The following is a 14,764-nucleotide window of genomic DNA, read 5'->3' as shown; positions in this document are numbered from 1 at the left end:
GCAGTTGACTTGGATTCCAAGTACCTTCCTGATAAAAGTTTCCATTGGAGGAGTGTATATATTTTCACAGGAAAAGTAAGAAAAAGAAATGGTCCCAAGAACTGCTGGGTAGTGGCATGATGACCAACAATATGGTTTGGATTTATGGTTGTAGATTCATGATAGTCACAATATCTCTTTAGCTCAGCCATGGGCAGAAGAACAAAAGCCTCATTCATTTGTGTCCATTCTGTTCATTACAAATGATTCTCTCACCAAAAAAGCTAGGAAGTACCAAATAATGACCAGCTATTTATATTATTTCTAATATATATTGATCTCTAGGTTAAATTTGTAGGATGCATTCAAGAATATGCTACATATATTTTACCCTTAAATAATTTTATAATCATAATAATAAATATATATTTTTAAAAAATATATTATATTAATAAACAATGTTATTTACTCTTACTTTCCTCCGAATAGTTGGACTGCTTCATAGCTCAACTCTCCATTCCCATTAAGTTTTCATGAATTATATCCTCGTAAGTTCACAAAAAAAAAAGATGAAGTATTTGATGAACATCAAAAATAGGATAAGAAGAAATATGATATAAACAACAAAATTCGAGTGAGTAACACATATTTGGAAGATCTGAAAGACAAAATATATACGAATAGATGGAAAGAAAGACAAAAGAATAAGAGTGCAAGGAAAAGTCCACGACATGATGTTGACGGTAACAAAGCAAAAGCGAAAGAAGCACCATTCCTAGGCTAGGCTTCAAAGCAAAAGATGATGAATTAGAATTGATATGATATGTGCCAAGCATTAGAAGTGATAGAAAGCAGCAAGGATCTGCTCTCTCTCTCTCTCTCTCTCTCTAACTTTAACTTCCAACATTTAATTCCAAAGTATCCCATATCATCTCTCTCTTGATCAACCTAGGCTGTCGCAGTGAACACTGTTATATGACGGTCTCCATGTGACAGGAAGCTGCCTATGAGACAATGCTGGATGCATAGTAATCCAGAGAATTTGAGCTGCACAAGATTGGGCAGTGGTTGCAAGAACTCTGAAATCTGAGAAGATGGTTCTGCTGCTTGATTCAAAGACTTGACTCCTTTCTTTAATGTTCATGGTCTCATTTTCTCATGCATGCCCACATGCATCACGAAGGAGGAGAGTGAGATTCCAACTCATTTAGTATAGAATTAAATACTGAGGTGGAAGCTACATTGATCTTTCCGCTCTAGCTGTTTCTGGGACCAGTTTTTGAGTGTCTCCATGTCCCACTCTACTGTCCTTTTTCAATGCCATCTTTCTTTCCTTTTTCTTCTGTTTTTTTCTGTAATCTTATTGTTCCATGTTGGTAATCCCATCAAACTAAACTCCAGTTTGGTATCACATCTTACATGCATTGAGTAATAGTATAATATGGGAGAGAATACTGATAGATATAGGGAGGAAGCATGAGTTAAGCAAATACAAACTATTAGTCTCACATTATTCTTGAGAAGTGAACGAAGCACTTCACATTTCTGTGCTATTACACATCCTCTCTCTCTCTCTCTCTCTCTCTCTCTCTCTCTCTCTCTCTCTCTCTCTCTCTCTTGTTTGGCAGATGAGATTTAGTTACCACCATAAATGTTGCACCCCAAACTACATGAGCATATTGCAAGGTGTTGATCTGTGACTACTATGCAGAGGTTGCATGGCCAGATCCATGCCGGACCGCCGACAACAACGCGCACTTCACAGGCACCACCGATTGGCAGCTCCGGAAGCACAAGGTCGACGTCGGGGACTCGTCGTCGGACTCCTCATCGTCGCCCCTCGACTGGAAGGACGACTGTGGGCTTGAAGGCCTTCTCTGATGGTTAGAGCGCCCGGACGCCGTCGACGAGGAAGAGGACGAAACCGAGGAGGAAGATAAGGAGACGGACGACGAAGGTGACTTCCTCATCAGACTGAGCTTAGGCAGTATGGAGTGGACGAGGCTGGACTTGGAGGGCTTCTTGGAGCTCTTGTTCCTGGGACTGTAGTAGTAGGAGGGGGGAGGTGTGAGGGGAGGGAGGGCAGTGGTGGAGCTGATGTGCTTGGGTGTCCCAGGCTGAGACTCCCAGTAGAAAGGCACAGCCCCTGTTGCCATTCCGTAATACACTCTGAAGGAAGGATTGGCCACTGAGCTCTCCTTGGAGAGGATCCTGGTGTAGAACTTGTCATCCTGCTTGATTTGGAGAGAGCTTTTGGGAAGATCTGAGCTACTAGACAGCATCTTTACCCCAGAGAGAGAGAGAGAGAGCGAGAGAGAGAGAGAGAGAGAGAGAGGAACCAGGGCCTCAGACAAATGAATGCATGACTTTGTAGGTCTTCCGGTGTACTAAACCATAAAGTAAGTGCAATGCTACAATTATAGGCAATGGACATGTAGCGGGATTGCTTCTTCTCAGAATAAAATTTGTAGTGAAAGGCATCATATTGCCGTCGTGGTCAGAGCTTTAGCACAGCCTCTTGATTTGGTGATGACAAGGGGTTAAGATTCCAGACTGTTCATCGATCCTGCTTGTTGTACCTGCAGACAAACACCACTTTGGGTTAGGTTGGTGTTGGGTGGCAGTAATGAGGTGAGGGTGACAGATTGTGAGGCACAAATCATACAAAAATCCAGAGAAATAATACTTATGTGAGCTTAGTTAGGATATGCAGCCTTCTGCTGAACCAAAAGATCTAATACTACTGTTCATAACCCTAAAACAGTACCGTTCACTACTAAGAGAGTCACCATTTGAGGTTTCATCAATCATAACATGATGTAATACATTAAGCTCTGATAGATCAGCATGAGAGTTATGCATGTTGCTTCCATAATGAGTTGCTCTGAAGTAAACTGGAGCACAAGCAAGCACTATGTGAAAGCAAAAACTCCTGTGTAGCCTACCTTGGAATTCAACCTTATCAATGTAAATGAGAAATGTTTGCTCAACTAGTTAAAATCATAAGATATCTATAACATGATTTGATGGTCACGCTAGTTTGACATAGCGCGAAGAAGAAAAGAAGAAGAAGAAGAAGAAGAAAATGGAGATAAAAGAGATGTTTTAGATATTTGGTCTCTTGCATGAAATAAGGCAATGCATAATTGAATTTTTTGGATCATGATACTTACGAAATTAAAACTGGCATTTCTTTTTGTTAATTCACTTGGTAATCCATAATGTATAGTTATAATGCTGGATATTCTATTCATAAAAATAATCAAAAAGGAAAAGTGAAGAAGGACTAAAAGCAGTCCTTTATAAGATTTACCATGTTATGGCATAATTAGGTGTTAGGCTATATAACAACATGATCAAAGTTAATAATTAAGTTTGCCCTTTGAGTGACGATACTTTGACATTAGTGTATTTTGAAATATAATAATAAATAATTTATCCTCAACTTAAATTAATGAGTTAGTATTTGTCTTAAAATATGTTTTAACTGTATTAATTATTCCGGCAAAAGCCTTTGATAACCGTTATAGTGTCATGGGTAAGGCTAACGGTCCAACTGCGGTCCAATTCTGGCCCACAGTAAAAGCGCAATACTGATCATTGTTTAAGGGTAACTTTGTCTAATCAACGTCTGAACCGAGCCCAACGGTCTTCTTTGTCTCGAGATTCGCAAAAGCCAACGGGTAGATCAAGTAAACGTACCGCGCTTTATAAACACACCCATCATTCCACTGGTCGAACGCCCCTTTCGCTCCCGCGGAGTCAGTGCAATTGGACGTATAGGAATTGAAGAATGGCGTAGGTTTATCATCTACTTCCGTTACTTAAGGGCACTTTGGTAACCACACCTTCTTCCTAGATGCTCTTCTTCCCCTCCCTCTTACCCCTTACTCTCTCTCTCTCTCTCTCTCTCTCTCTTCTTCGAGCGCTCTCTTCACTGGCTTTTAGGGTTTCTAATGACCGCAAAGTCGTCGAAGAATCGAAGAGACGGACCGCCGATGGACGGGGCTGTGGCGTCTCATTCGAGCGGGGCAGCGGCTGTGAGGGCGGAGATTGACACGTCGGCGCCGTTCGAGTCGGTGAAGGAGGCCGTGGACCGATTCGGTGGGAGCGCCGTCTGGAAGTCGCAGCCCAAGCAGCTAGTTAATCCCGAAGTAAGTTTGCTTCTTCCTGTTGGGCGTTCCTTCTTTGTTTTTGTTCTTTGCTAGGCGAATTGTTCGGTACTCTCTTTGTTACTACTGTATTAAAGTTGCGCTTTTTTTTTCGCTCTTTTTGTCTACATTTTGTTCTCCATATGAAAATTTTTGTCCTTGTAGTCTCTTTTCTACAATGAGTTACAATTTCAGATTTTTCAATTACTTATCGTGAATTTAGGTGTCTTGTTAAGCTTTTAAGCGAAAGAGAAAGGGAAAAAGGAATGTTGATTGATCACAAAGCGTTCAATTTTGGTCTCCTTTGAAAAGCTTGCACTGTATTCGGTTGCACTCAAAAGCTGTGCAGAAGAGGACTTTAATTTGTGGAGGAGAATGATAGTAATTTCTTATTGATCTTATTACTTGTTGCCCATTTACAACACTTTTGTTACAGCTGGTTGCAACATCTATATGTCATTTCTGTGATAGGTGCATGAATGTTGTCGGATGCTAGGAGGAATCCTGTGGACAATGTCATATGTTTCTTCTTCCACCTATTCGGGGGTCGGCTTTGTATATACTTTTGCATCATTGAAATTTATCAAGGTCAATGCCCCTGAATACTTGAGGATCTACTATGTGCATGCTTCTTTTTAACCAATTCTTCTTCTGTGCATCTCTTTCTCCAGACATTTAATTTGAATTCAGTAAGTGCAATAATGTATTGTAGTCGTTTTATGGTCATATGTAGATAAACTTGGGTGATTTACCCATATTTTTGGTGTACTCCCTAACTCTTTACTGATTCAATCATTTTTTAATATCTCTAATTAATATCACATATTAATCCTCTTTAACACTGGCCCACTTACATTATCTTAAGCATTTGAATCTAAATCATCACCATTCCCTTTACTATTATCCTGTTTACTCCATCTATCCTAAGCTCTAGCTCTAGGATTCCAACCTTAAGTTGCACAATTTATTGTATCATGCTTTCATACTTTTGTTCTGTCATGCATTGTGATAAAGCCAATAACAAAACTTCTTCAAAGATCATGCAACCACATTGTCAGTTAATTATTTTTCTTCCTTGTTTTTCCATAGAATAGTTTCATGCTTTGCGACCTAATGTATTTAATTAAAGACAATTATAAAACTCCTGTGAAGATCATGTAATATGGTATGAGGGCATTTTGTTTCCTTTTATTTTATTTTTCCTTATCTATACCTTTATAAATAAGCTTTTTTGTTCCCTCTTTTATGGACATTTAACAATGATACCCTTTTTTCTCTCCATGAAATATCAGCAAAACGAAATTTATGTATGCAACTTTACGATCCTTATGCTGTTGGTTGTCTATGTATATGCCTCAGCCAAATTAAAAGAACTTGTCTTTCATGCAATTAATTCAGATTTTATTCTCTTTCAATAAAAGTACTTATGCAGTGATTTTTTTCATTCTCTATTTTCAGTCAAACATGGGCAAATATAACTTGTTATTTCGATCACACTCCTTTCGAATAATCTATTATTGAGTTGTACTTGCCATATTTTCCATTAGAAGCACCAGTGCTCTGAGGATGTCGAGGTCATAAAAGTGGTGGAACAGGCAGCACAGCTGGAGAAAGATCTTATCCTGAAAGAAAGGGAAACACTTGATGTATTAAAAGAGCTTGAATTAACCAAAAAGATTGTGGATGGTTTGAAATTGAGATTACAAAAAGAAACCTCAGATGCCACTGCAATGCCGGCTATTGACTCATATGATGTATATGTTCATCCTATTCCTGAAGATGAAGAATATGAACACAGTGACCTCGAGAAGAATGAGGATATGGATGACCCAAGCATAGGGGTGAACCAATTTCCAGGACTGATTTTAGTGGAACTGGAACAGGCTAAGGCAACTTTAAACAGGACAACAAGTGATATGGTTGGTTTTCGAACTTCCATCAAAATGCTGAACATGAAAATAGAGGAGGAAAAACTCTTACTTGAGAATGTCCGGGAAAAGCTGACAGTCAGGACTGCTTTGATTTCCTTCCTGGAGGAAGATCTTAATCAGACAACAGCAAAATTGCGAAAGGTCAAAGATCTAGAGAGTAAAAGATGTGAAGATCCCTGTAGTTTTTTGCAAGAACTCAAACAATTGAACTCTGAGATAGAACAGTCAAAGAAGACGATGGAAGCTACAAAAAATGAAGTTACTAAGCTGACCTCTGAGATTGAGCAGACAAAGGCTAGCATCAAGACGGCTGAATTCCGATGGTTTGCGGCTAAGAAAACGGAAGAAGCGGCCAAAGCAGCAGAGGCTGTGTCTCTCGCTGATATAAAAGCTTTAATGAGCAGTAATAATTTAATCACAGGTCTTCAGGACGCATGTGGCATAACCCTTTCAGTGGAGGAGTACATCGCCTTAACAAGTAAAGCTCAAGAAGCAGATCTAGCCTCTAGAAAGAAAATTGAAGCTGCCATGCTTCAAGTAGATGAAGCAAACCGGTCTAAATCAGAGTTACTAATGAAGGTGGAAGAAGCAACTGCTGAGGCAAAAAAATGCAAGAAAGCTCTTGAAAATGCCCTGAACAGGGTAGTGGCGGCAAACAGAGGGAAGCTCACAGTTGAAGATGCTCTGCGGAGGGCGAGATCCGAACATGGTCAGAAGAGGTACAGTGTTCAAAATTCTACGAAGTTCAAGAACTATGCAGCTCACCACGGCAAGGATTCCCATGTGCTTGACTCGAACGGCTCAACTTTAGTTTCCGTCAAGCCAAGTGGTGGTTTATCAAGGGCACCATTGTCAATTGGGCAGATACTGAGCATGAAGTTGATGGATCCTGATTCTCCCGAGGAGTATGACCAGGGAGTATGGGAGAAAGAAAACGAGAAGCCAAAGGTTTCACTGGGTCAAATGCTGAACAAAAGGCATGGAGTTTTGTCTCACCAGGGGGACACCAGTGTGTCTCCTCTCAAGCAGTTTTCTGCAAAGAGGAAGAAGCTAGGCTTTGTCAGCCTGCCGCTGATCTTGGCAAAGCAAAGCAAGAAGAACAAGAAAAGAGGCAGTCTTTGAGTACAAGGTAAATGTTAAACTAGTCTCTCAGCCCCCTCCATGCCTTGGCAAAGCAAAGCAAGAAGAACAAGAAGAGGCAGTCTTTGAGTACAAGGCAACTGTGTCTTTTGCCTTTCTTTTGTAATTTTATGTTGTCATGAATCGGATTTTAGCTTCGTATGAATACATATGTAAGGCTCTAATTATAAGGTATTTCTGATATATGTATAGTATTGCAGCTCCGATGTGGCATCATGATAAGTCAAGCCTTTTGTTTTTCCACTATCTTTGGAGGAAGATGTGTGTGTGTGTGTGAGAGAGAGGTTTTGTGTTGTTCGCAAAAGAGCCACACTATTAGTGTGCGACATACAAAATGTTTTGATCCGTCAACTATTACATTCTTCTTCAATTTCGTCTCTACAAAGAGACTTTGAAGGCCCAGCGCGAGTTTCCAATCCCCTTCAATTTCATCTCTAGAAAGAGATTTGGGAAGCTCGGCCAGTGAGGAAGGAAGAGAAACTTATCTCTCCTCGGCGGAACTCTAAAGCTCGTTTCTCCGACGGACGGTGAAGAATGAGGGAGAAGGACAAGACAAGCCCAACTCACAGGGTCAAGTCATCATGTGGTTAGGCCCAACCAATAAAATTGCTGAATTCTCATTCCCTCCATCTCAACCTTCTCTCTCTCTCTTAAAATATGAAATTAGCTGAGATTTTTCTTATACCCATCCAAATATGGGACATATATAAGTCACATTATTATATTCATTAATCAAGTTTGGATTTAACTCGAATTAAAGTATCTATTAAAATTATTTGAATTGGGTTGCATGAATTTTAATATGTTGCTCTCTCTCTCACTCTCTCTCTCTCGGGGGTACGTACGCAATGCAATCACCATCATCGACCACTTGTCCTCCCCCGCTTCCTTTCGTCTTCCTCGCCATCCTCGCCGCCATTTCCGCCATCTCCCATGTACCGCAGCCACGCGGCTTGTCTTCCCCATCTCCCTTCCTCTTCTCGCCGTGCTTTCCGCCTGCGCAGCAGCGGCTCTGCGCCCCCCTTCGGCGTCCTTCGTCCACTTCCGCTGGCCCTGACGTCGCGTTCTGATCCGCGTCTGGGGACCCTTATCGACTGTGCCACCTCCTCTCCCTACGCCTCCACTTCCATCTCCCCTCGTGGCTGATGAAGTCTCCGACGTGCCCCACATGGCGAGCTCCGCAAGTCTTCGATGGGACGTTGACACTGCTGCCTTCTGCCTCCCCGGTGGCCTGAGTCGGAGGCTACGCGTGCAGTCGCTGTTCTCCATTAATATGAAGGACACCAAGTAGCTCTCCATCCACCACACCCGCACATCAATCACACATCATGATGTACCATGCAATATGTTTATCATTATGATGCATGTTCGCATATTTGAGTGTAAGGATGATGATAAGTAGTAATACAGTCAAATTATGTAGATGAATATTTCAAGGACAGGACTGGTCAACCGCGACTATTCTCGTTCCACCTCAACATCAACGAAACGGTGACAACAGCGTTTGATCGGTATTGTTGGTAGTCATCAATTCATTATTCCTATAATGACGTTGAAACTACAATTATCATTAATATACCTTCCAAAAATGTTGAGAAATATGAGGGGTCAAATAATAAAATTAGTTTAGGTATTTAAATTTAATTTAGTTATATTGATGATGAGCAATATCAAAATATTTATTTATTTTATTTATCTTTTTTATTTTTTATAATGCTATTTTATATTGTACTCATTTACTCGATTTTTTTATTATTTAATATATTTATTGTAAAAATAATAAGTCTCGTATTCGAATCCATGTGTGAGCGTCATGCACGTCATTTGATGAAGCTGACAGATGCCATATCACTTGTTCATACGGCAGCCACAGGTGGATCGCCGAGCGAGAAGAAACCCATGCAGAAGTGAGCTGCACCGAGGTGGACACCTCTGCTTTGGTCCCCTTCCATTCTATGAGAGCAGAGGTCCGCTTTGGCTGCTGCAGCTGAGGTCGGATCCTCACATCTCCGCCGTGGACTCGCGAGCTCCGCTGCTGCTACAGTCGTCAATGATCAATGGAGTTACCTCTCTAATTACAGCACCTTCTTCCTGAATTAGAGGAACATACACAGGAGTGTCTTCCCACCTCAGTCTTCTAGTTTTTCCAAGGAAGTAAAATCTCAGGGCTGATTTCAGATCGATTCTATGAATTTTATGAGGTTAATTACATACCATTAGGAAGTTTCTGAGTCAAGATTCAGACGTAATTTATGCTTTGGAAATGGAAAAGATTATGCATTGGAAATCAGTAATGCTTTACGAGTCTTCTAGTTTCTCTAAGAGGTCTCATCCTTTTCATGAGAACTCGGTACTGTCTTTGTGGATTCCTTCGACACAGTGGATTCTTAAACCGAGCAACTTTATGTTCCTTTTAAGCAATGATATTAGTATTCTTTGGATGTTTCTGTTTGGTGATACATATCCATATATTCTTCATTAAGCAGTAGCTACCTAAGTGATTCATATCCATATATGTTTCATTAAGCCGATTTCGATCGAGTAATTAATTTTGTTCCTTGAAAAAAAAAATCATTATAAAATTGTTATGTTGTTAATCAGACTTAAATGTTTTGCATGAATCAAATTAGTCTCAAACTTTATCATCTAACGAAATAGATGAAAAGTGGACAGACTGGACATACTTCTTCCCTTGGAAGTTCCAAAAATGCTCAATCTGATGTACTGCATTGGTTCCATATAGGAACTCTCTCTCTCTCTCTCTCTCTCTGTGTGTGTGTTTTCTTTCTTGATATCAATCAGAACTCATGTTGAATTCATGACCTTATTCTTGTTGCTCAAAATGGCTAGCAAGAAAGAGAGTAAATGGCAGGTTGGTTGGTTCTCTCTCCTTGAGAGATGACAGCAGATCAATGTGAATTTGGATGAAGAAGTTTCTTTTACAGAACGAACACATGTTTGGAGACTTGAGCTGATCGTATTCTTCTTAGGATCATATTATTTGACTGCAAGAAAGACATTCCATCCTAACATCTGCATTCAATGCTCCACCATGGACCCCTACCTGATCATTCTTCTTTTGTCTGCCTACAAGCGCACCCTATAATTATGTTCGTTGCTCTTATCTAAAATTCCAGGAATGCTCTGAAATGAAAAAGATGAGGAACTGATTCCTCTGCAGGTTGTTTTCGGAGAGAAAACATATCTAATATCTTCCTATGGATTCTACCCTATTCCTGACTTTGACCCTTCCATCAGCTCAAGGACACAAACCCAGTCCTTCAACCATGATCCACCTTCTCCCTGTTCTTCATCTCCCATCACCCTCTCTATATCAACCTCCCCACCACAAACCAAGAACATCCACAGAGAGATAGAGAGAGAGAGAGAGAGAGAGCTGTTGTGTGTTTGTGTGTGTTGCTGACTAATGCAAGATAGAGTTTCTAGCTTTTCTCTTGCTTGTGGTTACTGAGTCTGTGCATGTGTTGGAGAACTGCTTCATCATAGATGGGGAATTATAGGTTTAGGTTGTCTGATTTGATGTCAAGCAGTTGGTTCTACAAGCTCAAGGATGTGGGAAGAGCTAATGGAAGCCGGAGAGTTCAGCATTCCATGAAGAGATTCCAGAGTTCAGCATCGGCCACAGCTTCTGCAGCATCTCTGCCTCCATTTCAACCCCCCAAAGAACACGACTACCTCCCCAACAGGGCCTCCTACTACACCCCCAGCAAAGAACGAGCAGAGAAGCTCCCTCGTTCTCCCGTCAACCCCAAAGCATCCGACACTCGTTTCCCCGGCGAGCCACCGCAGAAATCCAAGCGACAGACCCGAAGAAGGACGGCGACGAAGCCCTGCGCTGACGTCGTCTCCTCGGCTGTGTCGGCCAGCTGCGGCTGCCGTCGCACTGCAGCCCCTGTGAGTCTGCCGATCTATGGTGATGAGTGCGATCCATGTGAGCCTACCAACCCATCAGTGTACGATCACCGCAATGCGGACATGGATTTGGTGGTGTCAGAGCTCAAGCTACCGCCCATTCTGACAAAGCCAGTGAAGAAGGAGGTACGTGAGCCTGCGCTGCATGAAACCGGTGCCTTCACGGATCACAGCAAGGCAGCAACGAGGAGATCGGTGTCAGGAATCCATGGGATCAAGGTACGGCAAGTCTCTCCCAGGGTCGGAAGCAGGAAGGTGCAGGCGTGTAGGAAACCCAAGGTGGCAACGACGCAGCAGAAGCGGCGGCCAGTATCTCAGAGCTTGGTGATGGTCAAGTCGTCCTCAAACCCCAGCAGGGACTTCACGGAGTCGATGGTGGAGATGATCGTGGAGAACAACATCCGGGAAGCCAAGGATTTGGAGGAGCTGCTTGCTTGCTACCTGTCACTGAATTCCAAGGAGTACCACGAAGTAATCATCAAGGTTTTCGAGCACATCTGGTTTGTTCTAACTGATATTAGAATGTAATCATATATACTTAGTTCTGAAAGATAACTCTTAAGGATTAATTATACTGCAGTAATGCCAAGTTTCCTTCTTTCTCACTGCATGTGTTTGATCCAAAGCTTGGGTTTTGCAGCTCATATCTGTTATGATAGAGATTAGGCATTAAGACTCACACAAACTGCAAAAAGAATGCTTAAAGACTCTCTTTACATGTGCATTACTCCCCTGTAAGTTGATATGGACATTCATGAGGGTTGAAAACTAATCTGCTTACAACTGGCAAGTCAAAGTCATATTAATCAAGTGGTCATATTCCAAACATCCTTGCAACTCAACAAGGCTTGTCATGCCAATCTGTACATTTCCAATGGTCCAAGAAATCCCTGAAAGCCCCTATAACTTTCTTTACTTGTTTCACACTCACAAACTCTACATTTGACCTTGTTTTGGTGGTGAAGTTGTACTCTGGAGATGTCTGTTTGTGTATCAGAAGATGGTAGGTGGTAGAAACTGCAGTTCTTTTGGAGACTTGGCAAAGGAATCATGTTGACTCTCTCACTTGTAATACTCATCAACAGTATATTTGGTACATTCTTTGGGGGACCCCAAATAATTTTCCTCCATGGGGGAAGATGGATCATTTTAAGCAGTACACGATTCCTTTCTTCAGGCACACCAAAGGGGGACACCCCACCTGCCATCACTTTCTGTCATCAACCCTTTGTTATGTTTTATGAGCATTATCAAGTTCAAATTCCAACATAATTGAAAAGTTACATGTATAAATCTGGCAATAGGTTTGGAAATTTACACTGGCCACACAGATGCTTTCACAGCTTTCAAGGATGGAGTGCATAAACCAAAGTATAATTCAGTGTTCCTCAACCAGCTGAAAAAGATACTTCCAATAAAGCAAGACACTGGAGGAAAGCATGAGTGCAACAAAAGCTGCTTTTGTTATGATATGCTGGCATATGAGGCATTGGACTTTACACCTTAAGGATGATGAAAAAAGAATGAAAAGGTGAAAGGCTTGGGCAACATGAAAGAGCTTCTAATAGGTAGCAGAGAAAGAAAACCCTCATGTCTGAGTTCCAAGTACTTCAGATGTCCTTTGGATTCTTTGTTAGTACATTACTATTGCTATAGTTCTAAGATTGCACAACTCCAGATATTTTTCTCTCAGACACTCAAATGCTAGATCTAGCAGTTCCAAATATCTCTGGTATCACCTACAGCACTTGGATTCTTTTGTATTAGATATGCAACTTAGATCAGTAGAAAGCAGGCCATCAACTGTGAGTTAGTTTATTGTCTGCAGAACCGCAAGTCAGCACTCCATAACACTCTTGTTCATCAGATTCAGAAGACTAATAGCAGAAGAAGTAGCCCAGAGATCATACTGAAACTTCACATCACCTCCCTGTAGCTTGTTGATGCATACATAGAACAGGGACTGCAAAACTTGCCAGTAATTGCTGGATAACTGGCTGCTATCGACAGTATCCATGTTCATCCACGAGAACATGGGTTTATGTGGGGAGTTCAGTTTCTGGAATCCGTCTAATTGTGGACGCATTCACAAGGCCATGGCATGTAGTGCACACTTGTGTGAAGAATGAACTAATCCTTGTCAAGTTGTGTGTGCAGAATGTTCATGTTCTGTAGTCAGGTGCAAGATCTCACACCTCCACGGCTTCTTCTTCAACCACTCATCGATTCTACAGCACTCAGATCTGTGACCTTTAGCTTCATTCTGCTTCCATCTCACCTCCTCAACCTGAGTGGGTCTTCAGCTGCATCACTGTCCTTGGAAAAAGAGAAAGAAAAGAACTCGGTGGGCTGCACACATTGCACGCAGATATCTGTTGACAATAAGGCTCAACTAATATCAAGACAAAATGCCATATCAATTATTCTTCGTTGTCCTTTTAGATTCTAATTTCAGGAATAATTGGATGGCCATCTTGATTTGTTCCTGCCACTTGCATGATGGGAATCTGCTTGTCTGCCCATTATGTGAAAGATTCAGCCGACAGTCTGCAGATTGCCACTGGGTGTTGGATATGGCCATCTCAACACCAAGGAACTCAGTATGTTCTCATTCCCGAGTGTGAATTATTTGCTAAGATTTGGTCAAGTGCAGTGTCTTGCATACAGTACAGTGATATAGCAGGAGTATTTATATATTAACCCCTATAGTTAATTATGATTAATATTCTGATTTTTATACTTTAAAAAGTAGTATTAGATCATTATACTTACGAAGGTGAAATATTTAACATCAATTCTCTTTACATCGTTAATTTCGTCGATGAAAAATCGCACGTGTTATTACATGGAAAAAAACATAAATAGAAAGAATAAAAATATAATTTTATTATCTTTTAAATCATTAATTTTATATAAACTTTTTAGATTTTCTCTTCTCCTTTTTTTTCTTTTTCAAGCTACTCATCCGTCCCCTGTCGCACCTTCCTGCTTGCCTGTCACACTTGTCGCTCGTCACTCGGTCGCTGCACCTCTCGTTCGTCTACATTGACTCGTTCGTCGTACTTGCTCACTTTGAAATTTAGTCCTCCACAAAAAAAAGGTTTTGCATGATGTGTAATCTTTTAACGAGTGTTCGATCATTGAATTCACTTTAAGCCAAAGAGTAGCTTCTAACAAACCCAAAAGCAAACCAGAGACAAAACCTGGCTTGTTCAATACGCAGTTAAGCTGAAAAGTAGATGATGGAATCGTCGCTACTTCTCTCGATTGGACTACAGGAATATAAAGAAATTAATAATATAAAAAAATAATATTAATATTAAATTATAAATTTATTTTTTAAAGTATAAAAATCGAGATGTTAACGACGACTAACAACATGGGCTAATATATAATTATCCCGACATAATGTCTTATTTTACTAATATTTTGTGCAACTTAGAATAAATCGATTATTTTACTAATTAATTTTTTTTTATATATTAACTTTATAAATTAATTTTTTTTAGATGAAATCATAATAATTGGTATCTAAGTAAAATTTTGAGACTCAGTTCTATATAGTCGATGATTGAGAGTCAATCGAGGTATCAAATTCGAAAGAATTATGTCACACATACCCACCCGATA

At 40.7% G+C, this 14,764-nt stretch overlaps 3 protein-coding genes across 5 annotated transcripts; 2 read left to right on the top strand and 1 right to left on the bottom strand.

Annotated features, from left to right (window-relative positions):
• Positions 1–1,460: 1,460 nt before the first annotated feature.
• On the bottom strand, positions 1,461–2,382 carry LOC103977792 (uncharacterized). The gene has a single exon (XM_065148959.1). It carries the CDS (start codon positions 2,259–2,261, stop codon positions 1,683–1,685), a length of 579 nt encoding a protein of 192 aa, XP_065005031.1. The 5' UTR covers positions 2,262–2,382; the 3' UTR covers positions 1,461–1,682.
• Positions 2,383–3,833: 1,451 nt separating this feature from the next.
• On the top strand, positions 3,834–7,384 carry LOC135619568 (WEB family protein At2g38370-like). 3 transcript variants are annotated; one of them, XM_065121703.1, is made up of 3 exons: positions 3,859–4,133; positions 4,602–4,718; positions 5,678–7,384. In XM_065121703.1, the coding sequence occupies exons 1-3, from the start codon at positions 3,936–3,938 to the stop codon at positions 7,181–7,183; spliced, it is 1,821 nt and encodes a 606-aa protein (XP_064977775.1). In that variant the 5' UTR covers positions 3,859–3,935; the 3' UTR covers positions 7,184–7,384. The 3 variants fall into 3 exon arrangements, with proteins under 3 accessions (XP_064977780.1, XP_064977775.1, XP_064977785.1); XM_065121713.1 differs by lacking the exon at positions 3,859–4,133 and adding an exon at positions 4,369–4,511; XM_065121708.1 differs by lacking the exon at positions 4,602–4,718 and having other exon boundaries at positions 3,834–4,133.
• A 2,972-nt stretch (positions 7,385–10,356) lies between these two features.
• Positions 10,357–11,739, top strand: LOC135636849 (transcription repressor OFP1-like). Its single transcript, XM_065148951.1, has one exon. The coding sequence runs from the start codon at positions 10,709–10,711 to the stop codon at positions 11,660–11,662; it is 954 nt and encodes a 317-aa protein (XP_065005023.1). The 5' UTR covers positions 10,357–10,708; the 3' UTR covers positions 11,663–11,739.
• Positions 11,740–14,764: the final 3,025 nt, after the last annotated feature.

This window comes from Musa acuminata, chromosome BXJ1-3, assembly GCF_036884655.1.
Source record: "Musa acuminata AAA Group cultivar baxijiao chromosome BXJ1-3, Cavendish_Baxijiao_AAA, whole genome shotgun sequence".
NCBI classification, from domain to species: domain Eukaryota; kingdom Viridiplantae; phylum Streptophyta; class Magnoliopsida; order Zingiberales; family Musaceae; genus Musa; species Musa acuminata.
The sequence above is the reverse complement of the archived record's forward strand: the minus strand, read 5'-3'. Positions and strand labels throughout refer to the sequence as shown.